Source organism: Scedosporium apiospermum (assembly GCF_000732125.1).
Source record: "Scedosporium apiospermum strain IHEM 14462 chromosome Unknown SEQ_SAPIO_0099, whole genome shotgun sequence".
In the NCBI taxonomy this organism is placed as follows: Eukaryota; Fungi; Ascomycota; class Sordariomycetes; order Microascales; family Microascaceae; genus Scedosporium; species Scedosporium apiospermum.
The window spans coordinates 1,045,180-1,068,792 of NW_015971800.1; the positions used below are offsets into that span (position 1 = coordinate 1,045,180).

Here is a 23,613-nt window from a genome sequence, read left to right on the forward strand (position 1 = left end):
GTCTACTCCCACACCCTAAGCCCACCCCCGACTTGCACTCTCACACCACACCCTTCCGCTGGTCTCACACACCCTCTTGAGTCTTCCGCACATGCCACGCCTCGTGTCTATCATCTCGTTCACACTTCCCGAGGATTATATACATATAATATACCCCATTCTTCTTTTCCCTCATCCTCTTCCTATCCAGCAAGCACTCCTGGATTTCATTCAGCCTCTTCCTTCGTGGACCTTTGTCCATAGCCATTCCTTTATAACTTCAATACTTTGCATCGACTGTTATGAACTAACACCACTTCTCTCTCCCTCTTGTTCAGCGAAACGCATCCTTCTGTTCGATCCGTTCGACTTATCGGTTCTTGGGACAACTTCACAACTTCATACCGACTGGAGCGAGACTCGAGACGAGATCGTGGCCAGTGGAAGGGTTGCTATTCCTTTACCGACATTACCTGTGACGACAATACCGGAGTCGGCCCCAGCCGTAACGGCGGTCTCAAAATGGGCAGCACCTACTACTACTACGTGAGTATCTATCCTGGGACATTGACGGAGTCGGCTACTTACAAACAAACATGAGAACTCTATTATACTAACGTTGCTTGGTAGTACGAACTGGACGGCTCTCACGAGACCCACGACCCTACTCGCCCCTCCACCAGGCATTGTCCTTACATGCCCGGACAAACAGTCAACTCATTGTTTGTCCCCATTCAACGAACTCTCCGTAAACGAAGCGCCTCCCTCACCTCAATGAGGAACGCCGACTTTATGACCATGAACCCCAAGGACAAGTTCGTCACTCCTCGTCCCGCTCCTCCGGCCCCCGGCGCCATGGCCGGCCCTCGACTCGGCTCCTCTCCACACACGCTCCGACACCAGTCCTCGGCCCGATCCCTCTCGCCCAACCCCTCGTGGAAGCGATTCTTCAGGAAATCGGCCCGCGACGACCGCGAGACGATGGTGTCTCCCGAACCGGACGACAACCGGAGCGAGAGGTCTTGGGGAAGCGGTAGCCGATCGCGGGACATCTCACCTGAGTCACTCCGCCGGTTCCTTTGCGACGACACCATTCCTACCTCACCCGTCGACGAGAGGCCGGTGATGATGATTCCTGAAGATATTGCCGAGGAGATGGAGGACGACGATAACTTCGCCACACCGGACACCTCGGACGTTCCCTATGCCACCTGCCTAGCTCCACCCCCCTTCAAGCGAACGACATCCTCCCTCTCTATTTCCGTCTTGGCGAACGATACCCCGGAGCCGGTCGCCCAAATGCCCGCCGACGTGGCACTCCCTGAATCCCCCACCATCCCCGACTTCGAATCTACTCTCCGCTCTCGCTTCTCCTTCTCCTCTCTCTCCAGCTATGCCTCTTCGGCCGGCGCTAGTCCCGAGGTCGAGACCCCACCTATCTACGACCTCCTCGATACTCTCGAGTTCGCCACTTCGTCGAACGACGTAGACGAGCCTCTTCACCATCAGTCGCCCGTCCCTAAGCAGTCTCTGGAGCGGCAGTACAGCCTTCCCCAGACTGCCGTAGGTACCAAGGCCGGTGTCGAGGCGAGCAGTGCGCTTATCTCTTCTCCCATCGATGTCGGTATGGACGACCTCGTTGCCGAGCTTGGCTGGATGGCCAACGTGATTGGCAAGAACTAAACCTCATTATATCTTTCTCATTTTCCTACCATCACTGAAATACTTCTATTTACACCACTCCTTCTTTTTGCTGGCGAAAGAAAAATAATTCGGGATTATCATAGACTGGGACACGCAGCGACATGCTTCTTATTTTTGGACAAAAATGTAACCATTTTGTTAGAGACTTGGATTTCCTTAATTTTCCTTTTACCTTTCCTTTCTCAACACAACCACCCTTCCCTCTTGTATCTCTGGCGAATTTGGGGGGTGGAGGGTGGAAAACAAGCGGGCATATTGGGTGGTGTATGGCGGCAAATGGTGCTTTTTTCGGTATTTGTCTTTTTTTACGGAGGCGTAAAGGAAATAGGCAGAGCTTTCTCCCCCTTTTTATCTGGATGGGTGACTCGGATGGCTTCGATCTTTTTTTGGTGTTTGATACATAGTGAAGGGGACACTCGAGAACAGAACAAAAGTCTCGGAGAGCGGGAGAGCTTGCCGCGAGGTTGAAGAATATACCCATCACAACAAGATTGAACAACGAACTTGTGCCAACCCGTTTTTTTTTATTGGATTTTGAACATGTCCGTGAAGACGTGCAACACATCACCGATGTGATGAAACGAATCAATCTTAAAGTTAAATTTTCGTGTGTTCAGATAAGAATACTCCGCGGGTGTAAGTCGTTCCCAGGCACAAGAAGTTACCTCGTCACACCGACGCAACAGGGATGTATCCCCCGAAAGCTATGGAACGCAAGCCATTTATCTGCCACGACTTACTTAGAGCGGTTTGACAAGATACACTGTTTTGGCGAGGTTTAGTTATTTGAAGCCGTGTGTTTGGAAAGCAACGAGGAATCGTTGAAAGAGTGGCTGGGAGGACGCGTCGCGGTCGCGTTCATTAGTTGAGCCGATATAGTCTTTAAGAAAGGGAACGGAATCATATATAGAGCCTGAGGTATTATATGCTATATCCTTGCCCAGGATCATCGAGAATTAGGGATGGAGAACAAAAGAAGGAAAGGGAAGAATATTATTCTCTAAGAATTTCAGTACGTCGGAATCAACCTCATTGTCCTCTCTCCGAAATCATCGATGCCAGTGTCTGGTATCTGAAAATCATACGAGATCCAGAATGAATATCGTTCCAACCGTCCCATCGTACGTTTCTCCATCCCCTCTCTCTGAGGAAAAATGAAAAAAAAAATTCCCCGGTTGGGGGAAGATAAAAACCTCACGATGTTAGGCGTTGTTTCAAACAAAATGCTGGACCCAGCTTTCTGAGCTATATAGCCCCGGGTATTTAAGGACATACAGCAAATAATAGAAAGGGAGGGGGCGCACCGTTCTCAAAATGGCTCAATTAACAGCAGATTGAGGTGGAAGAGGGGAAGAATTGGTGGGTGAGTTAATATAGGAAACATATCACAGTTGTCCTCTTTTCTTCTCACCCATCCGCTCGGATGGCACGAGATGTTTTCGCTTCGAAGAGAAAAAAAATCAAGCTAAATGCAGGAACCCGTGCCGTGGATGGGACGTGTTGGGAGCATTGCTATATTTATTTTCTTTCGCTCAGTCCTCTCTATTGGTATATGATCGCGTTGACGTTTAATATCTGGGCCGGGTCACATCTCATTCCCCCTCTCTCTATCTCTTGATTCGGGGGCAAAAAAAACACATTGTTTTGCTTTTCCACTGTTGCCCGGACCCCCAACCTGGGCCAATGCCGCTATTTTTGACATATTAATCGTACATTAGTGGGTATAAGATACATGAATAGGGCGGGGGCTCTTAAGAAGATCCCGATTCATTAGGTGTTGGAGTGGACGTTGGTGCTACTGTCGGAATTGGCGTTGTTCCGGTTAGGGTAGGAGTAGACGTGGTGGTGGTGGTGGCAGCCGGAGCTACTTTGGCTTCCGGTTGAGACGGAGGGATACTTGGGCTGGTGGTAGAGGATTTGGGGTTTGGCTCTTGATTTGGCTGCTCTTGTCCTTGCTGAACGACTGGCGGCTGTTCTCGCTGTTTTGGTTGGACAGGCAGCGTCGTCTGTTGTGCCGGCTGTTGCACCGGTTGCTGCGTGGATAGAGCAGGTGTCGCCGGCAGGGCAGGTGCCGCTTGTGTTTTGGGAGGGGGCGGAACAGGAGTAGGAGTACCTTGAATAGGTTGCTGTAGCTGCTGCGAGGATGGCTGTGCGGCTGGTTTCTGTGCAGGTTGGACATTGGGCAGCTGCGCCGGTTGCGCCGGCTGCGTTGGCCTCGGGGGCTGCGCCGATGGAGGCTGTGGTTATTGTACTTGTGGCTGTTGGGCCCGAGGTGGTACGGAGGTCTGTTCCTTCTGCGGTAGTTGCCCTTGCTTTTTCTGTGCCGGCCGAGCTTGTCCCTGACCCTGGGACTTCTCGGTCGACTCGCTCGTTTGCCCATCAACCTTGGCCTTCTCTTCAGGTCCAGGGGCTGGAGCAGCTGGAGGCGGCGGCGGAGGAGGAGGAGGAGCAGGAGCATCGGGGTCCAAAAACCTTGCCGGTACGCCCTTGGCCGCGTACTTCCCGCTACCCACCCAGCACCCAAGCAGCGCGCTCCACCGGTAGTCACCGTGCAGCAGCCGCTGAATCTCGCGATACGCGTAGGCATTGAAGTACGGCAGCCCTGTTTTCGGATCACGATATCGGGCCGGATGGTTGGTAATCACGCATAATGGATGCGCTGCTGGCTCTATTTGGGAAGGACATTTGTTAGTTTTATCTGAAATCAACAGTGGCTTCGTAGTATCGGAGATGCAAGCGATAAAAGAGAGCCCAATAAAAAAAAAAAAAAAAAAAAAGAATATATATAAACGTACTTTGCAATCTACTCATCTTCCTACCAAACAGAATTTGTGTCTGGACGACCTTGTCCTTAATAATTGATTCATCAAAGTTCTGTAGGATGATGGCGTTACGGGTGGCGACGTTGGCGCTGCCGTTCTGGCCCTCGGCCGGTTTCTCGGACGAATCTTCAGCATCAACCGCGGGCTTGCTAGATTCTTTGTCCGTACTACTATTCTGGGGCTGGGTTGGCTGTTGGTTTGAGCTTGGGTTAGATTTCGTGAGGGAAGGTGTTGGTGGGACGACTCCAGCGGTTGGACGTTTTGGCGGAGCTTGCAAGGGAAAGTTCGTTGGGGCGGATAGACCCGTGGGCGCAGCAGATGAGGCTAACTTAGGTGTGGAAGGGGGTAGAGATAAGAGTGACGGCCTTTGGGTTGTATTGGGAGGAGCGAGAACATTAAGTTTCGGACTTGGAGGGTTCGAGTATGCGCCAGGGCTGCTCAGCATTGTTGGTGACAAGCCCGCAGGAGGAGCCAGGACAGGCGCAGCTAACACGCTCGGCGATGGTAGACTGGCAGATGTTCGAGGCGTCTCAATAGCCGGCAGTGCCATTACGGGCCGCGGCTTGGAACCTTCTATAGGTACCAGCTTAGCTTCGGTGAGGGGAAGCGCGCTCATGGAGGGCGGCGCCATCAGCGACGACGTTTGGGTGCTCGGTTGGACTGGACTCGGTTCTTTAGCTGGCGCTCCGGAAGGAGCAGCAGCAGTTGCTTGCGGTGGTTTTGCTGGTGGAGCGAGGGAGGAAGAGGTGCCGACCGGCGGCTCAGGTAATGCCGCGTTATCTTTCGACTCAGCCTCTGGCTTCACTGCCGTCTTGGCCGGTTCGGCTGCTTTTGGAGTAGTTACTCCTGAGGTAGACCCGGCCTGTGGTCCCGCTGCACCAAGGGCTGTGGGCGCGGTGGCGGACACCGGGGTCGGAGGTGCTGTAGACATCGCCGTATCCCGGTCTTTATCTTTCAGTTTTCCCTTCTCCTTAGCTTTCTCCTTCTCCTTCTCCTTCTCCTTCTCTGCTGCTGTGAGACGCTTCTTGCGGGGCTTCTCTTCAACTTCAATGTGATAGATACCGCCCTGTTTCAGCCTATCGTCATTCCACTCCCTGCGCCCACTCCAAAATGTAATGACCGGACCCTTGAGCGTACGGCTATTCAGGGCGGCAAGCTTGGCCTTCCGTTCCTCCTCTCGCTGCTTCTCGGCCTCTTCCCACCTGTTCAAGCTCTTAGCGTTCCTTTTCTCGACGACGGCGGCTTCGGCGAGTCGTTCCTCCTGCGTCATAGGTGGCTTCTTCATCGCCTCCAGTTTCTTCTGCTTCTTTTCCATTATGGCGAGTTGTTTCAGCCTCCTCGCCTCACGCTCCTTCATCTGCTGATGCAGCTGCTCCTTGCTCATCCGCGTCGTCTGCCTCTCCGAAGCTCTCGTGGGCGCATCGGCAGGGGACGGAAGCCAACTCTGACGCTCGGATTTCTTCTTCGGTCGGGGAGCCGGCGCCGGTGCGGCCACGGGTCCAATCGGTTGCACTCGAACCTTTTTTCGAAACTTGGCAGGGATGGCTTCCTGGGCCTTGCGCTTCCGCGCGGCGATGCGCTTTTCTCGTGCTTGCCTCTCGAGCTCCTTTTCCCCCTCCAAGTCGTCACCGGCGTTCTGTTCGTCTTCGTCGTCGGATGACGAATCCATCTGCACATCGGACGCATCGTCTCCGACGTCTTCGAAACCGGCGTCATTCTCATCTTCGGCGAAGAGCAGTTCGAGATCGGAATCGGGTTCCTCGTTGGCGAGCATCGACTTCATCCGATTACCGGCCGTCGATCGCTTCGCACGCCCCGTGGCGAGCCACTCGATCTTGGGGCTGCCGCTGCCGCCATCATTGCTGCCGGCGGAGCTGTCGCTGTCTGAGCTGCTATCGTCGGATAGGGGTGAGGTTTCATCGCAGTCGGCGCGCCTTGGTTGTTGCTCGTCTTCGGCAGACATTATGGGTGATGGACGCTATCACAGGGTGGCCACATCGTCTCCAAAAACTGGGGAATGGAGTTTGCAGGTTGACATTAATGGAGGGAGAGTCACTAAAGCCTTGTCCAGCACGCGACCTGAACAAAAAATCCCAAGGATGGCAATGTTGGAATTTCTTGACCTGATGACTAAGCGCAAGGAACATGTCTTAACCCGATTCCGAACCTAACCCTAGAGTTTCTGGGAAAAACTCGAGTTTATTAGGTCAGAAGAAAGTTGGTATCCTCATCTACTAAACTACGCTTGTAAATGAGTGCTGTGTCTTAACATGCGAAGCAAATGTGAGGGCATGTCTGCCCTACACTAGACGTCTCTTGGATACAGCATGTCTTCGATTGTCATGGTCGAGAGTAGAGGTGGCGACGAACAACTGGTAGCATTCAAATATTTATTGGTCCTCACTGAATCAGAAGATGCGAGAAATTTGACGCGAACTTTTATTGGTATAGGCTATGGCTATATGCGGTACCATTTCCAGTCTGTTTACTCGAGTCTCCGTGTCGGTTGTAAAGACAGTTGGTGCAGTGGCTATATAAGGCTACTTACAGTCAAGTGACGTAAGCCGGGACGCTTGGAACATCGTTTTGTTGTAATATGGCCCAGCGGTAAGTGGGTCGAACGTGATAATCGACCACATCATCTTCTCCCTCATATCTTCAAGTCTGTCCAGGTCCGGGCCAAGGGCCCGCATGTAGAGCTCAGGTACGATATAATACGGCACCCATGGGATCATCCACTCCCCTCTTTGTGACGGGTCTAGTGCCTGCGCCGAGGCAGATGCTCTATGCGACAATAAACATGTGCGAGCCACAGCATGTTTCGGCTGGAGAAGCGGTTTATTACGCGAGGCTCAAGACCTCACAGATGTACTTATTCGAAATCTAACCAGAAGTTACTCGCACTGTCTCATAGATGAGGAGCTGGAGCCGGTGGGTCATGGCTGATTCGCGATATGTCGAGAACCCGTTCCGGACTACGAAGATCGTCCACCTCTCAGGCCTATGTTGGCCGATACGAGCGGGACGACCTATGTATCCATGCGAGGCGCGCCGGTGCATATTTAGGCCATGCCTTCCGAGACGGAAGCATGCCACTATGAAGCGGCATGCGGCGAGTTGAACCGGCGCAGAATAGCCGCCCTCTGCGATGCCGGGCGCGTCGCTTCAATGGTTTCTGAGCCGTAGTCGGATATTGACATCCAGGATTTGACTACCCTAAGAAGAAAGAGGAAAAGTTAGCGCATTGCATGACGGAATTTTCAAATATAGGGATAACCTACTCTAGCCTGTTGTAAGAGCTAGCTGTGGCCGGGGCACTCTCGGCAGAGAGGGAATCCGCTTCCCTCGCATCAAAATTGATTCGCTGGGCTAGGCGAAACCTGCTCAGCACGTCCCTTGGCAACGCTCTCTGCTGGGTAGAAATGGAAGCTACGTTCGTCTTGTCCCTACGTTCGGATTCCTCCTCGTCGTCGTCTTCCGGGCTTCCTTTCGAAATCTGGGGATGAGCTTGTTGGTAAGGGCAACCACCCGCTCTTCCCAATGATTTGGAAAATGGAGCTCTTCCGTCACGGCTGACACAGGCGGAATATCATCCGCAGGCCACTCCAAAGTCCCGTTGGGGAGTCTCAGAGGTGTTAGTAGGGTCCGGCGGAGTTGGATTTCTCGAAGCACCTCAGGAAGTAGGGTCTCAGACACCCGACTGTCCCAATGGCACATGGATCCGTACCTTTCGAGCAGACGCGGGTTTAGGAGCCACAACTTTGGCCAGTCGATGACCTGAGAGTTGCGGTAGTCTATGCTCTGGCCAATACTACATGGGCAATCGTAGCTAGGATATCGATCTCTGAACTCAGGGCTCGGTAAGTCCAAGAAGTCCTTGTCAGATGGGGAAATCGTCTCCTTTCCAAATCAGATGCAGATATCCAACGACATCTTTAACCTTATTTTGTAAAGGTGTCGCTGTGGCCGCGACAATACTTCGAGACGGCAGGTTCTGGATCAGTTTTGGTATGATATTCTTGAAATTCCGACAAATATATGCCTCGTCAATGAGAATTGTTGAAAAGAAGGTGGCCATGAAAGGTTCCCTGACAGTATATCGGGCCTTGCGAGCAACGAATTCACCCGAGCCCGTCGTAGGCTGCGGCTTTTGAGGTAACGAGCCCTCGCCGTCGTCATCGACATTCTCCTCCAATGGCTGCTTTGTGGTCATTATGCCCAAAGCCGTATTGTAGCTGAGAATAAATACTGATGTCCGGTTGTACACAGCCAGCTCTGCCTCGAATGCTTCTGGCGAGATTATGTGAGCTCGAAGGCTCTCAGGAAGGTTATCTGCCCTCTTCGACTTGCGCCGTACCAGCCTCACATCCAATAAGCCCTGGAAAAAATTAAGGCCTTCAGCTAGGACTTGTAGCTGAATGGATGGTGGGAAGAGTAATAATGGTGGCCTACTCGGCAGGCTCCCCCTCCAATCCTGAACGAGGGGAAGGTGAACGAGGAGAAAAAGAGTTATCGTCTTCCCTGAGCCGCAATCATTGGCAAGCAAAGCGAAATGTTGCGGCGAATTGATCTTTTCCCAAATAATTGTAGCATCTGTAACAAATCACGGTTAGTGTCTCCATTCTTGATCTAATCATTTGCGATAAAAAGGGAAAAAGAAAGGAAAGGGGGAGAAAGAAAGAAAAAAGGAAATCCTTCGCGTGACTTACCTAGGATTTGGTGGTAGTTTGTACGAATGTAGGCACATTGGGGTTGATTACCCTGTCTTCCCAATCCTCTTTCCCAAATGGCCGCATTGCCCGCCTGATATCGTCCCCGGTCGAGTATCTAGCGATGTTGGTGAGACAGTTAATCACGATGGTTTTTTCTCGTCTGGTTCGCTTGTTCTTCTTAACTCCCCGAGATCCATAGGCATGGATAACCATCTCAAGTTCAACTATGAACCCTTAAGCCTAGCCCCCACCTCCAGAGGTACGGTCAGCCATGTGCTTCTCAGTTTGGGCTTGATTATTCTTAATTTCAGATCGGAACCAGTCTCTGAATTCGGGGAATAGCATCGCTGATTCGCGCGATATGTCGAGAACCCGTTCCATACTGCCAAGATCGTCCACCTCTCAGGCCTATGTCGGCCGATACGAGCTGGACGACCTCTCCCCTGCTGAACAACACTGCAATTAGAAGGCAGCGTTAATACGTATCCGTGTGAGGCATGCTGGTGCATATTTAGATCTTGTCTTCCAAGACGAAAGCATGCCACTATGAAGTGGCATGCGGGGAGTTAAACCGGCGCAGAATAGCCACCCTCCGCGATGCTGAGTGCGCGCGTCGCTTCAATTGTTTCTGAGTTGTCATCGGATATGGACATCCAGGATTTGACTGCTCTAAGAGGAAATAAGGAAAGTTAGCACATTGCGTGACGGAATTTTCGAATATAGGAATAACCTACTCTAGTCTGTTAAGAGTCAGCTGTGGCAGAAACGTACATAAGGGGACTCACCACGGCTGTTACGCAGCCGCAGCTCTTGAGACATCTTTTAGCAGTCATTTTATGCAGCCGTAAGTGGGTTAACCCTGATCTGGTCAGGGGCGGCGACTGATACAGCAGCCGCGGCCGGGGCGCTGTCGGCAGAGAGGGGATCCGCTTCCCTCGCATCAAAATTGATTCGTTGGGCTAGACGAAACCTGCTCAGCACGTCTCTCGGCACCGTTCTCTGCTGGTACGTTTAGTTGGTGCTCGAGGTGGAAGTGGGGAATACTTCGTCTTGTTGCCGCTTTCGGATTCCTCGTCGTCGTTGCCGCCTTCTGGGCAGAATTTTCTAAATCATGGGATGGGCTTGTTGGTGAGGACAACCGCTCGCTCTTTCCACTGATTAGGAAATGGAGCTCTTTCGCTAGGACTGACACTGGCGGAATGTCATCCGCATACCAAAGCCGTGTTGGGCACTCTCGGGGGCTGCAACCAAGGCCCAGCGAAGTCGGACCTCCCGAGACACCTCAGGAAGTAGGATCTTAGATATCCTGCTATCCCAGCGGCACATGGACCCGTAACTTTCAAGCAAAAGGGGCTCAGGAGCCACAACTTCGGCTAGTCGATGACCGGAGAGTTGCGGCAGCTATGTAGGCAATTGTAGCTTGGATATCACCTAGCAGCGTTCAGGGAGAATGATTCGTGATTGTAGACAGCTGGGTATAGTGGCTGTATAAGACTGCTTCCAGTCAAGTGACGCTGGCCGCGACACTTGGAGCATCTTTTTCTGTCATTCGGCTCAGCCGTAAGGGGGCCGAACACGGCCGTGATGGTCATTGGTATGCCTGAAGAGGTAACTGATGATCACAACTGGTGGTGATGTGGGTAGAGTCCAGCTCCAATGGGTTGTGATGATGTTTATATAATGTCCGTCCGAGACGAGATTCTCGAGTTTGACCCGAAAGTGGAAGATGCGATGCGATGTCTGCGATTCCCAAAGGAGAAGGAGCTTGTCGAGCTATATGTTCTTTGGCGCTTGGCGCTTTACGGAGTCCAATATCGAGTTGCATTGGGAAGGGGATATCGGCTTGGCCCTCAGCCTATAGTTTGCCGTTGCATTTGAATTGTACGAGGCGATGGGTAGTTCCTTCCTCAGAAAGCCGCAGAATTCTTCCCGTCGCCCTCGCACTTGCCCTGTTTACCATCCACAGGTGATCCTCGCTGTCCATGCTATCAATCCACCTGCAACTCTTTCCGCAAACCCTTGGTTTCATTTAACTTCATATATGCCTCATCTATTGCCTCTCACATCCGGAAAGGAACTCGGGAGTGAATCCAAGTGATCGAGGTCAGTTGCGTTCCAGGCAACCAAACCACACCTTCCCTCCTTGATCATCGAATATTGTCACTTCTCTTTGCTTTTCCGTTTTTCTACTAAATCAGAAGCCACAGGCGTTTTCGGGCCCTCAGAGTCCGGAAACAACACGCCGTCTCCGACTCCATCGGACATGAGAGGCCAGCCTCTCGTGGGAGATGTACGAAAAATGATCGGGCCTGGATGCCTACTGTACACTAGATATGGGCAGTCCTCATTATCAGCCAGGATGCGAAGAATAAGCGCTTTCTTTCCACCCGCCTTCGTCAACAGCATCTATAAGAAATAAGTGGTACGATATGATTGCTCTGCTCAACCCTAGCTGCAGGGACAATCCAGCCTGAAGATTCAATGTAGATGTATGGTAATATCGATTACCTCGAGGACACAATTTGGTGAAAAGGTCTGCCGAATGACGTTGGTCCCCTCAAGTTCGTCAATCCTAGGTCTTACCAAGGACTAACTAGACATTCCACGGAAACAGGCACACGGTGGAGGTTAAGGATTCTCATCTCGATTAGTCCGATCTAGCGATGTTGTTAGCCCATGGGCAACTTCAGTCTAATGAGATTCTATTGGTCAAGGAATATATGTCAAAGAAAGAAAATGGGTAATGATTGTTGGAGACAATGATCAGTTAATAGTTTACGTGAAGACTTTTGGTATTGATAGTATGTATTTTCTTCTCTAGAATAAGTCAGCTCTGCAGGTATAGAAGGTGATAGCCAGTTGAGGAAGAAGATTAATGTATTTACATGGATTCCTGCTTAAGAAGGCATATGTAAAATCTTTGTTGGTGTTTGCTGCATAGGGAAGGAGTACACCACCCATTATTCTTCCTTTGCATTTTCTCCTCCACCTTTAAAAATCACCTATTCAGATCTTCCATCTTTTCATTCTCTTGTGTTTGTGACTTATCCCAGTGGAGGAAGGAGCAGCTAAACATCTACCAGCACAACTATTTAGTTTTCTCTAGGAATTCGATTCCTACTTGCAAACCTTCTCTTTATTAACAGACCATTGACCCCAGTTCTACACCTTGTACTCTCACACTCATCATCTTAATTTTGGTTTCGCATCTCTACTGTCTCTCTACATATGGAAAATGGGGATCCTGAAGTTTACTCTACCCCCACGACATAGCTTCTATGCTATCTGTGTTCGCCCTTCTCCTGTTGGTCTCCTTGTTCGTCGTGCCCAGTCTCTCCTCTCTGGCCACACTCGATACCAATCCTCTTCACATAATCAAGGTATGCTCTTATAATAGTTTATATTTTGTTAAGTTTTTTTCCTTTCCAATTTACATTTTTTCATATCTAACTAAGTTGTCTATTCCTCTACAGTAAACCACAAGAGGCGTCAACACCGGCTCGCCAAAAATATTGATCGCCAGTTTGAGAGGCTAGACAGTCAGCCTGCTGGCCGACTTGAAAAATATGGTCGACAATTTGAAAAAGGCGATTGCGAATTTAAGGAGCGTGACCGCAAGTTTAGAGAGCTTAAAGAAGAGTTCACCAAGTTTAGTATAGAGATCCGGAAAAGCTCCTGTGATCTTGGATCGAAACTCGAAACTTCCCTATCACAATTCTTTACCCGGGTAGCTCTTGTATGTCCACCCCAATCTTTCTTATTCAATAGCTAATATGATATTACTAGATTGCCGCGGTTGTCTTTATTTCCAGCATTATGATTGCTTTCCAAGTCAAATTGTGGCTACAATCCGAAACCCTGAAGATACAAGCTCGAACCGAGAAGTACATAGCCAATGGTACATCTGGGGCCATAAAGGAGGGTTAAGAGGACAAGCGAGCGGCTTTGCATGTACGAGTAGGGAGGGGTCCAAGACTTCGGTTCTGCGACGGCAAGGCAAGCGTGAGTCGTGGCCAGTTATTGGGAAGTGACATCAATTAACCACAGTCAAATTCCAGACAGGACAAGAATATTAGAGATAGAAAATGGAAATCTTGGGATTCGCCACAAATCCAGCTTGCAGCCTGCCAATGTAACTGTAATATACTCAAAGGACATATTGAAATCTGTAGCTACAAGGTCTTCTGAGAATAGATGCTCTTTCGCTATGCAGGGCTCATAAGAGTCTATCTCAACGCTTTTCCCATCCGAGATGCGTCTTTTTTTAAAGACAGTTGGTGCAGTAGTCATATGAGGCTACTTACAGTCAAGTGACGCTGGCCGTAACACTTGGAGCGCATTCATCTTTTTGTTGTCATATAGCTCAGCTGTAAGTGAGCCAAACCTGACGCTTTTGAACTTGCACAACAGGGAAGATTCGTCAACCTTCCTCTGAGCTTAGATTTTCCCTGACAATTTCAAGTATGCATACTGTTAACGCCAGTGCTGTCAGCCAGCCATGTCGCATCCACTCTCAAAAGATTCTTTTAGGAAATGGGGCCCCTCGGTCCAAGATGCAAGGTAGCGACGTTGTCCGCCGAAGATCCTAGGGAACGGATCCGGCCCATTAAACTCTTAAGGTTCGCGTAGCCGCCTTGGCACACTGCGATTGTGTGGCCGAGCGGCGGCAAGATCATCGAGTCCCGAGAGCAGACTGTCCCGCCTGAATATGCTCTGAACTTAGATGGGTGTTGGCTGGGTCGACATTTACCAGAAACCGAGCTTAAATAGTCGCGGGGGCTCTACTACTATCATCGACGTCGTCCCCTTTTAAGTGGAACACCACACTACTTACCAACAGCGACTCGGCCAACCAAAGACCCAAATCATTGCTTCACAGATCCCCTCTCTCAGTTCTACCAGTTCCCTGTCTAGTAATATAGAAAGTTAGTGCATATCTCCTAGTGACCTGCGTTAAAAGATACTCGCATTCTATGGACAATAAGACCTCGAGTGTATTAGGAAATGGAGGGATTATATACCTGGGATAAATACTGATCATAGTCGAAGCTTTTTCCAGGTATCCACGAATGCCCAGACCGGATATTTAGGCAGTACCTACTTGGTATCTAACCCATTGACCCTCTCCTCTCTTGACCCAGTAAAGGCAACAAGATAGTTTGCTTGTGCACCTCCTTGGGTAGGAATCCACCAGAATACCTGAAAGCCAGAGAGAGGAGCGTTATCTTTTCTCTTTCTTATTCTTCTGCTTCCCCTTTGATTTTCTTCTTGTTCTTCTTCTTCTTCTTGATAGAAGAGGCTATCAACTGTTCCTCCACCTTCAAGAATCATATCTCTATTTTCCCAACATTTAAATATTCTCTCTATTCCCTCATCAAGATGTCAACTCAGATCTATCATTGTTGCCTAGCACCACTTCAGGGAAATGGAGATCCTTAAGTTCACTCGACATGGCTTGTATGCCATCCGCGTTCGCCCTTCTCCTGCTCATCTCGCCGTTCGCCATTCAGCATTCACCACTCGCCAAAGCCAGTCGTTCATCTCCAGCCATAGGTTGTCCCGATCCCTTGAGAAGAATCGAGGTATGATCTCCTATAATAGTTTATATTTTGCTGATTTTTTCCCTTCCTTTACATTTTCGTATCTAATAGAGCTGCCTATCTCTCTGCAGCGAATCTTAAGGGTATCAATCGTCGGTTTCAGAAGTCGACCGTCAACTCTCGAAGATGGACCGCAAGCTCGAAGAGTTTCGGGCGGAGGTAGAGGTCCATAGAGGCTTTCGTGAGATGGAAGCGAACTTCCATCAAAGCTTCCGTGAGATAGAATCGAAATTCCAAGATACCGTATCACAATGGCTGCTCGGAGCAGTCCGATTAGTATGTCCTCTCCAATTTCTCTTATTCAATAGCTAATGTGATATTGCCAGGTTGTCGCAGTCTGCCTGTAAGGACAGCTGGTGCGGTGACTATATAAGACTACTTACAGTCAAGTGCCGCTGGTCGCGACACTTGAAGCATCTTTTTGTTGTCAAATGGTCTAGCTGTAAGTAACACATGACACTGCCTTACCTCAACCGCGGCAATCCTTTACCCCGAAATAAAAGATGCTACGAGCCAAAATCCTGGCTATTCAAGCTCAAACCAAGAAGTCCATGACCGAGAGTGGGGATACAAAGCAGGGTTAATGTGTTTTTATTTATTCTAGGAGCTGAGGAACCCTACCTCCTTCGATAGTTTGTCGGGAGGTAGTGAACACAAGACGGACAGGAGCGTAGAAAGGGCTGTCAACTCGGGGTCGACTGCTAGAATCAATGGCCTACATACTTTGGTTGACCAATACAGCACCAAGCTCTGGGATGTCACTGAGATGCATCAGCCCAACCCTGATCGCAAGATTACACCTAAACGAACAGGAACCAGGAGGCCAATGGACAACTACCAGAACTCTCAGAAAAGCCACCGCAGAGTTCCTGCAAGAACTGACAAACGTCGGAGAGGCTGGCCAATGGGAAATGGCATCGGGCTTCAGTTCTTAAGCAGAAGCAGATCCTCCGTGATGCTTCAAGCTCTATCGAGTTGGGCCCGAAGGGAGAGTTGAACATTCTGTGGTGCCTGGTGATTTGATGTAAACCAGGGAGTAGAGTTTAATATTTGATGAGCAGTTCTTGCCTACACCTGGTGAAGACTCCTTCTCGTCACTCACACCCCTGTTTTAACAGTCGTGGAGGAGGCTATTCTGCGCAGGTGCAGGTGCATGCGAGCCCCCACAAGTCGGAGCTGGTTAAACAGCCTCTGATTCTTGGTACCGTTTCGAACTTGACCCAAAGACTTTAAAAGATCTCCTATTTGCAACCATAAGACTTCCCACGCGGTGTCAGGAGAAGACTACTCAACGCAGCATGCCATCGCTAACATAGCTGCTGCAGGCTTCCGAGGGTGACAACGAGAAACGGGAACCAGCCTCATAAAAAAAGCCGTGCGAGAAATTATTTGACTAGTTCCGGCTAGCTCTAAAAGTCTACCTGAGCGTCTGTTGGTTAACCAAGAAGCGCTTTCGGCCTCGTTTTAACGAGGATGAGAAGGTACCAGGCTAAACCCTGCTCGCAAGGACCTTGGCTACAGGAGTACAAAGAGAATTTAAGACTTTTGAAATATTTTGTTCAATTCGCTTTGCCCCTTTATATTCTCCCACCGGCCCGCTAGAGGTCTTTTTTTCATTTTTTTCCTGATCCTCTCAAAAATTCCCCCAACCTTACAGGTTGCCGATCTTATGAATATTAAACTCATTCTCTTCTAGTTCCAATCGAGTCTATTTTATTTATACCGGCATACTAAAAGGTCCAAGTCTTAATGAAAGGATCATATATATTCTCTCTATATATGAACCTTGATAAAACGTACCTCCTGGAATTCCTGCCCGCGATAATAGTCCAAATGGCGGCAAACCGATCTCAAGCGCCGAAGGCGAAGAATGTATCCCCGTTTACGTTTAACGGCGATCCACTGCCAATCAGGCGAAGAGATACAGACGAGCCAGTTAATGGAACCGTTGAGTTTACAGCCTGGGCTTTAGCTCAACTGGAAGCATCATGGGGCGGCAAGACGCTGTCCTTGGCTCTTCAAAAGAAGGTCGGTCTAAACTCTATTCAACACCGTCCAGTTCTGTTCAACTTTGTCCAATTCTATGCAACTCCACACAACTCAACGCAACCCCCCTGTCCAACGCTGCCAACTCTCAACTCCTTTTTAACAATGTCTACCCCGTTCGGCTTTACTATTATGTGCTAACTGATTGATATTGTCCCTTGAGCGGCTTCTCTATGTTCGAGAAAAGCTAAAATACTCGGGCATAAATGTTGAGACTCACACAGAGTCGCTCATCGGCCGCAGTGGTCGCAGTCGTGCAAGTTACGCTGACGGAGTTGCAGTTTACATCTTCGGTCAAGTTGCCGCAAACCCGTGTGACAAGTGCTCAAAGGGACAAGGCAAATTTCCCACCTGCATCGTCTGGTCCGACTTCAGTCACTCCTGCGCTTGTTGTACCTATCAGAATGCGCCCTGTTCACTCCAACCCGAACAGAAGAAGCGCAAGCGAGGTTGTGCGTTTCCCTTCTAATTCGTATAATATCGGAATCTAACAGTTTAATAGCGGCAATTGAGACAACTTCGAATAAACGAGAACGGATACAAGACTCAACTGACTCTCCCAAGATTGATCGGGTAATCCCGCCTTCCCTGCAAAGGAGTCTTAACAAGTCACTCGCCTCAATTCCGCCAGTCCACTTACGAACTCTTGCGAGCGTCTTGTTGCAAGTTGCTGGTATGGTTGAAGCCTCGCAATTGGCCAAACCTGCCCCAGTTCATCCGGCTCTCAATAGTCCAATCGAGGTCCGTGACGATGAGGAGGAGGAGGACTCCGATTGGTGGCAATGACTTATTCTGATGTTGAACAAGCCTGATCAGATTCGAGCAATTCTCTTGTCGTTTAGGGGATGCCTGCTCAGTTGGTCAATAACACGGCACTAAAGTTATGATTCTGGTCGAAGCTCGTGTTATGTGGAACTAAGCGAATGTCAATAGCTCCTGAGTGGAAGTCGAGCCGTGGGCATGGGAGCCAGTTTGGGTATAAGAGTAATGTAGAACGGGGATAGGTTGTTGCAGGTCGCCGAGACGGGAGGATTCTCCTCCTCCTTCTTCGACTTACAAGCACAGCAAGCTTTTACAATTCAATTAGTTCTGTCATTTTATCATAGTTTCGAGGTTCCCGCTTCCACGTTCTTTTCAGTCATCGTTCGGTCAGTCGCCAAAGTTCACTTCATTGTCAGTTCCCATCTTATATTAAGATCTGGGATTCGACTTCTTTCCTAGCGTCTTGTAAGGCCGTTGCAAGATCATCTTCAGTCCTTTCAAAGTGTGTTCCATTCCAGTCTTGTAGGAGCCCTGCAGCGGCTTCTATCAACGTTCCTTCGCCTTTTTACATCCAGCCGACACGACAGAAACTCTTAACAGAACCCAAGATCAACACAGCCAACACCACGACATAAAACTGGTATACACATCCACCGTCTTTCTTCCTGCCGGCGAGTATTGTAAAACGCCAACCGAAGAACGAAGTCATCAAATGCCACAGGCAAACCCGGCACATGCGGGTCCATCCACAGGCATAGGCCTACTAACAAGGGCAAAAGAGAGTGCCAACAACCACGGTATCTGTCCGCCGCTCTCTCATATGAGCGGTACCACGCAAACCCGGAATGGCGGTAGGAGCTGTTTCGGGCCCTTGGCTACACCTGTTCAGCTCTTGCGTGTGATGTGCAGGCAGAGCTGCATTGATCCGCCTCACTGAGTCCCCTTAAAAGGATAAAAGACGTGCTCCTAGGATCATCAGCCTCCTCTTGTGTCCCCCCAAATCTTCACTCTTCATGTATCCGTCGTATCCACGAGAAAGAAACCCCTCTCAATCAGCTCGGCCGTTCTCTGCTTGCGGGTGAAAGACTGATACGCCGCATTGCCCAGGGAACCCGTGTGAGGCTACAGTCGTGAACTCGGTACCATTTTCATCCTTTATTAGGACTCCCGCCGTTGTTGATAGAAACCGCGCGGACTCTCCAGGGAAATGCCCTGATGCTACTCTAGCACCGGGTTGAAGTACCTCGCACTCACTGTCATCTGGACTCCCGGCGGCTGGGCTGGAAGATCGTCGAGCTTGGAGATCCAACGGCTTATCACTCCACTCGTCGCTATAGTAATAACGGCAACTTACTCGAGCGACCCACGAAGGTAGCTTGGTAATGTCGATTCCACGCTGGCCAAGGACTACTATGACGTAAACGTTACAGTAGAGAACCTCGTTAATCAAAACCTCGATCGACTGGAAATAATCCTTTACCAGCTGAAAAAGCGGCTCCCAGTCATCGACATTCCGATAATCGAGGTCGTTAGACAGCCTATGTTGCCTCCCGGGGACTGGCAGCCCCACAGGGATAGGCTGTAACATGGGTATATGGCCCACAACATTTCAAGATTCTCGTTTACGTCGAAGGCCTCCGGGTTGTCCCTTAGGTTGAAGGGCAAGGCAATATGTCGTTCAGGGGCTGGGGCCGTCATGTCGCAGTTCGACTGCCGCTCGACTTGGAGAAGATTCATGGAATTAAATCCGTTCGAACAGAGAGAGGGACTGGATCAAGATGGTCAGGGTTGACCGATGGCCACCGAGAGATATTGGTGATAACGGAGTTCAAATGCTGATTGATTTTGTTACCATGGATGTTGTAACCACTGTAAAACAAGCCTTTTTTAGACGCCAGAGGGTCTTCCGAAGTCGCACCATAGAAAGGGAAACGTTTTGGGAATGGGAATCGGTTTCGTTAAGGGTTTGTGACGTAGAAACTATTTCGGCAAGGAAGAAATATCTGGGATATTTTTCACGGAACTGACCCCACCCATTCCAACATAAAATGGAAGGCGATGGATGGCGGGCCAATTCCTTCCCAATTATGAAGCAGTCAATACCATCATGGCTCCTTCCCCAATTATTTAATAGTAACGTTGTTGTTTGAGGAAAGAAAAACGGCCTTGAAACGGAAATTCTGCCTAAAATGGTCAGGGTCTCGGGCGAAGTTCGGCAGAACAGCTGACGTCATCCTCCCTGGGTCAACGGAGGCGCAGAAACGGTCCTGACACGAAATTCCCGAAAAGTACACAGGTACTTGTGCGCATACATAATTCGAAACGTCCTACCCTACGCGTCCCAGTGTTCTTACGAAGTATACTGCAGTGTACCTGTGTATGATCCTCTGCATTCCGTTCATCTGAAAATGCACGCTACGAAGCAAACGCTGCGTCTGATCTCAATTACATTCAGACCAAGCTCCAAAGCAACTAGGAAGGCTTCATAATGGCATACGAAGTACAGACCCTTCGAGCGGATATGAGCCAAGATATCACGAATTTATACGCCGATGTTGTGAGATTATGAAGAGATCACACAGAGACTTGAGACGTTGAGCATGGCTCGGCATTAATTTAACCCTGAAGATACGACGATGTAAACGGCGACCTTCGCCCCTCGCTTGTTCGAGGAATGGACGAAAGGGCATCCACATGAACACACGACAGCACAAGATTCCGGACTTCCCTTGGAAGACCGGGGATATCAGTGAGCTGGAAGGTACTGACATTTACCGACTGTCTATTGCCTCGCCGAATAACAGGCTTAACGCCTCAGGCTTCTAACTCCATCCCTAGATTTACAAGTCCTGAAACGGCGTGGAGTTTACGCGCAAGTTAGGCTCAACTACAGCGGCGGGTCTGTAGGGCGGTCCGATTGTCCGTCTCCCATCCCAGCTCGGGCAGTGATGCAATTGATCCGTGACCACTCCTTACTCTCCTTGCTAGTGCTGCAGGCTGCCCGTTGCAGCTGGTTTCAAAATGGGACCAACGTAAACCTTCTCTGTTCCTACTCCCATTCTACCTCTTAATCTGTTCTCTCCCCAGGGATCGCTCTTTACATTCTTACATTCTTTAAATATTCGCACATTCACCACAATCCAATTGCTTTAATCAGATTGCAAAAGTACTGTATCAGCTATTCTCCAACCATTAATCTGCTTGGTAATAATGCCATCGACTGCAACCCCTCCGAAACACCCAAGTCCCTTACGCTCCGCTGCCTCGACCAAGGACGCGTCAGGGAACGATGCGTCGTCTGTAACACCGCCTCGAAGGGCCCATACCTTTCAGAACGGCGCCGCGCCTGAACGGCAAATACGATCTACCTCAACATCCAGGCCCTCCAGCGGAGCTCTCGCTTCCCCCGATGCCTTCGAGGCAACGGACGACAACGATGAAACCGGCGATGGTGTGAGGATGTCTATCGATATGGGCGAGCTGCCCATTGAGCTAGTTAGCCTTACGGACAGGTATGGATTGTTCCCCGACGAGTCTGGCGAGAGTCGTACCTTGCAGAAGCTTTACTAACCCTCTCGCTCTCAATCTGTACAGCTTCATCGAGTCGCTATCGGCCAAGGTCCATCCGACACCACCGAGCATCGGTAATCTATCTCGACTCTTCCAAGACTTCTACGCCGTAGCTTCGACACACATCAATACGCACATATCCACCCTCGCCATGAAGCAATCGAGAGACGCCTCGCCCGCCCCTTCCCGACAGTCCACCGCCAAGAGGCTGCGTGCAAAAGCAGCATCAATCGGCAGCAAAGATAAGGCCAAGGATTTCGAGCAGCAGATGCTCACGCCCGAGGAGCTCGCCGAGCGGAAAAGAGCCCGGAGGGCCCTCGAACTCAAACGTGGCAGGCTGGAAGAAGCCGTGGAGCGGAGGCTCTGCGAAGGAATCTATTCCCGGATATACCGCCACCGAAGCACCCAGGACGAGGCTCAGGATGATAAACTACGGTCCAAGACTGCCGCGCTAGCTCTCGTCGGCATCAACCTGACTGATCTGGGAATAGACTTGGGTGATTCGTCCAAAGACGATGAGGATAGCGAAGATTCGAAGACCGAAGAGATCAAGGCCGCGCTCGAGCCCGCGCGCCACGGGCTGGTCCTCATGAATGATGCTAGATATCCGCTAGGGAAACTGAACCATCTAAAAGCAGTCCATAAGAGCATTGTCGACGTCCTGTCCAAGTACCGACCCTCTGCCTCGGCCGACGACATCATGCCCATGATCATTTACACGCTCATCACTCTCCCGCCCCAGAAGCTCAGCGTTATCAGCGACGCTCATTTTATCCAAAATTTCAGATGGGAGCAGAAACTAAACGGCGAGGCTGCGTACTGCCTAACCACCCTCGAGGCCGCTATTAGCTTCCTGGAAACGGTTGACCTGTCGACTCTTCGTGCCGACGAGTTACCCTCCGGACAGCCGAAGCTCGTGAGCCAGCCCAACACACCCAAGGTGGAAACCTTCCCACCGGCGTACGCTCCCGGCCTATCGTCGGCGACTCGGAGCCCGCCGGAGCCTACGCTTGCCACTGCCACCGGCGCGAAGCCTCCGCCTTCTCCTAGCGGCGGGCTACGGGCAGCCGTTCAGAAGAATAGGAGGCTGAGCGACCTCGTCAACACACCAGCCCAGGCCATCAACGCCGCCAGCGACTCGATTTTCACGACCGCCGACCAGGGTCTCAAAACCATCTCCAACTCCCTCGGCGACAGCTATAATTTCCTCATGGGCAAGTTGCGTGAGCGCCAGGAGACGACGCTCGAGTCCGCAAAAGACCTGGTCATGCCCAAGACGCTTGACGATGCACGCAAGCTCGTCAGCACCCCGCCGCCAGAAGACGACGCGTCCGTCAGCGGCGCCAGTTCCGTGCACGGTCCCGAGGAAGGCCGGACGGCGTCGCCTCACAGGGACGACAAGGTCCTGAACCTTATCGGCGGGAAGAAGCTTAGCAGCCGGGACCACAGCGCCGATAGCCTGCGGAGCCTTCGTAGCACGGGCAGCTCGACGACGAGGAAGGCGGTGTCGGTAGTGGCCGTGGCCGCGCAGGTAGAAGGCATCCCCGAGGCTGAGGAGGAGGCCAAGGACAAGGAGAAGGCTACTCCCGCGCCCCAGCCTTCACCCGGTCCGTCGGTCAACCCTGCGTTGGTGGTTGAGTCCATGCGGAATCTGAGCAGTTCGTTCAACCCGATGGCGAGGCTTTCCAGTATCGGCATGATTAGGGGGTTCGGTAGGACGGCGCCTACTCCGCCGCCCAAGGATGTGTCGAGCCACAAAGGCCCAGCAACGGACGGAGGCGATCTTGCTACGGTTAGTTTTCCCGTCGTGATGTCCCCTTTTCTCACGGCTTAGCTCCAGATATGTGCAAGATTCGTGTGTGTTATAACGACTTTTTTTCTTTTTTTAACATTTTCTTCTTGCTCTCAGGCCTTTCCAGATCTTGCAACCGCCTTGCCGCCCAAGGAAACACCCAAGATCCCCCCGCCCAACAAGCGGTTCATGGAACTGCAGAGTCCGGGAGACCTGAAGCTAGGCGAGGTGCTTGAGTTGCTGAGGGATTATCGGAGGTTGGCGAATGCGTTGAAGGATATGGATGCGTTTGAGTCCAAGTGAGGCGTTCTTTTGTTCTGGCTGGGACCGGATTGGTCTTGTATTTTATAGAATAAATGGGGCTTTTAGTTCTTACATGCCCCAAGGTAATAATGGGTTCTGGTCTGGTATTGGGGTATCTGGGAAGGAAAGGGCTCTTATAAACTTGCGGTTTTGATAGATGGAATAAGCTTACGCATTTTTGGAGTCTTACCGTTTCTGTGCTCGTCTTCTTCTGAGACACGCAATCATCGACAAGGGATATATGTACATTCAACACTCAACAATGGTTTACCACAAGTTGTAGGGACGAACCTACAAACGGGATCGATAGGAAGAGAGGACGG

At 50.5% G+C, this 23,613-nt stretch overlaps 4 protein-coding genes across 4 annotated transcripts; 2 read left to right on the forward strand and 2 right to left on the reverse strand.

Moving 5' to 3' along the window:
* Window positions 1-501: 501 nt before the first annotated feature.
* SAPIO_CDS5740 (Uncharacterized protein) lies at window positions 502-1,662 on the forward strand (the record flags this gene model as incomplete). The annotated part of the gene is made up of 2 exons (XM_016788004.1): window positions 502-525; window positions 610-1,662. The coding sequence occupies 2 exons, from the start codon at window positions 502-504 to the stop codon at window positions 1,660-1,662; spliced, it is 1,077 nt and encodes a 358-aa protein (XP_016642320.1).
* Window positions 1,663-3,453: 1,791 nt separating this feature from the next.
* On the reverse strand, window positions 3,454-6,468 carry SAPIO_CDS5741 (uncharacterized protein; the record flags this gene model as incomplete). Its single annotated transcript, XM_016788005.1, has 3 exons — window positions 3,454-3,920; window positions 4,028-4,351; window positions 4,479-6,468. 3 exons carry the CDS (start codon window positions 6,466-6,468, stop codon window positions 3,454-3,456), a joined length of 2,781 nt encoding a protein of 926 aa, XP_016642321.1.
* Window positions 6,469-7,600: 1,132 nt separating this feature from the next.
* SAPIO_CDS5742 (uncharacterized protein) lies at window positions 7,601-8,718 on the reverse strand (the record flags this gene model as incomplete). Its single annotated transcript, XM_016788006.1, has 3 exons — window positions 7,601-7,721; window positions 7,787-8,001; window positions 8,446-8,718. 3 exons carry the CDS (start codon window positions 8,716-8,718, stop codon window positions 7,601-7,603), a joined length of 609 nt encoding a protein of 202 aa, XP_016642322.1.
* A 12,117-nt stretch (window positions 8,719-20,835) lies between these two features.
* SAPIO_CDS5743 (Uncharacterized protein) lies at window positions 20,836-23,290 on the forward strand (the record flags this gene model as incomplete). The annotated part of the gene is made up of 3 exons (XM_016788007.1): window positions 20,836-21,137; window positions 21,220-22,987; window positions 23,105-23,290. 3 exons carry the CDS (start codon window positions 20,836-20,838, stop codon window positions 23,288-23,290), a joined length of 2,256 nt encoding a protein of 751 aa, XP_016642323.1.
* Window positions 23,291-23,613: the final 323 nt, after the last annotated feature.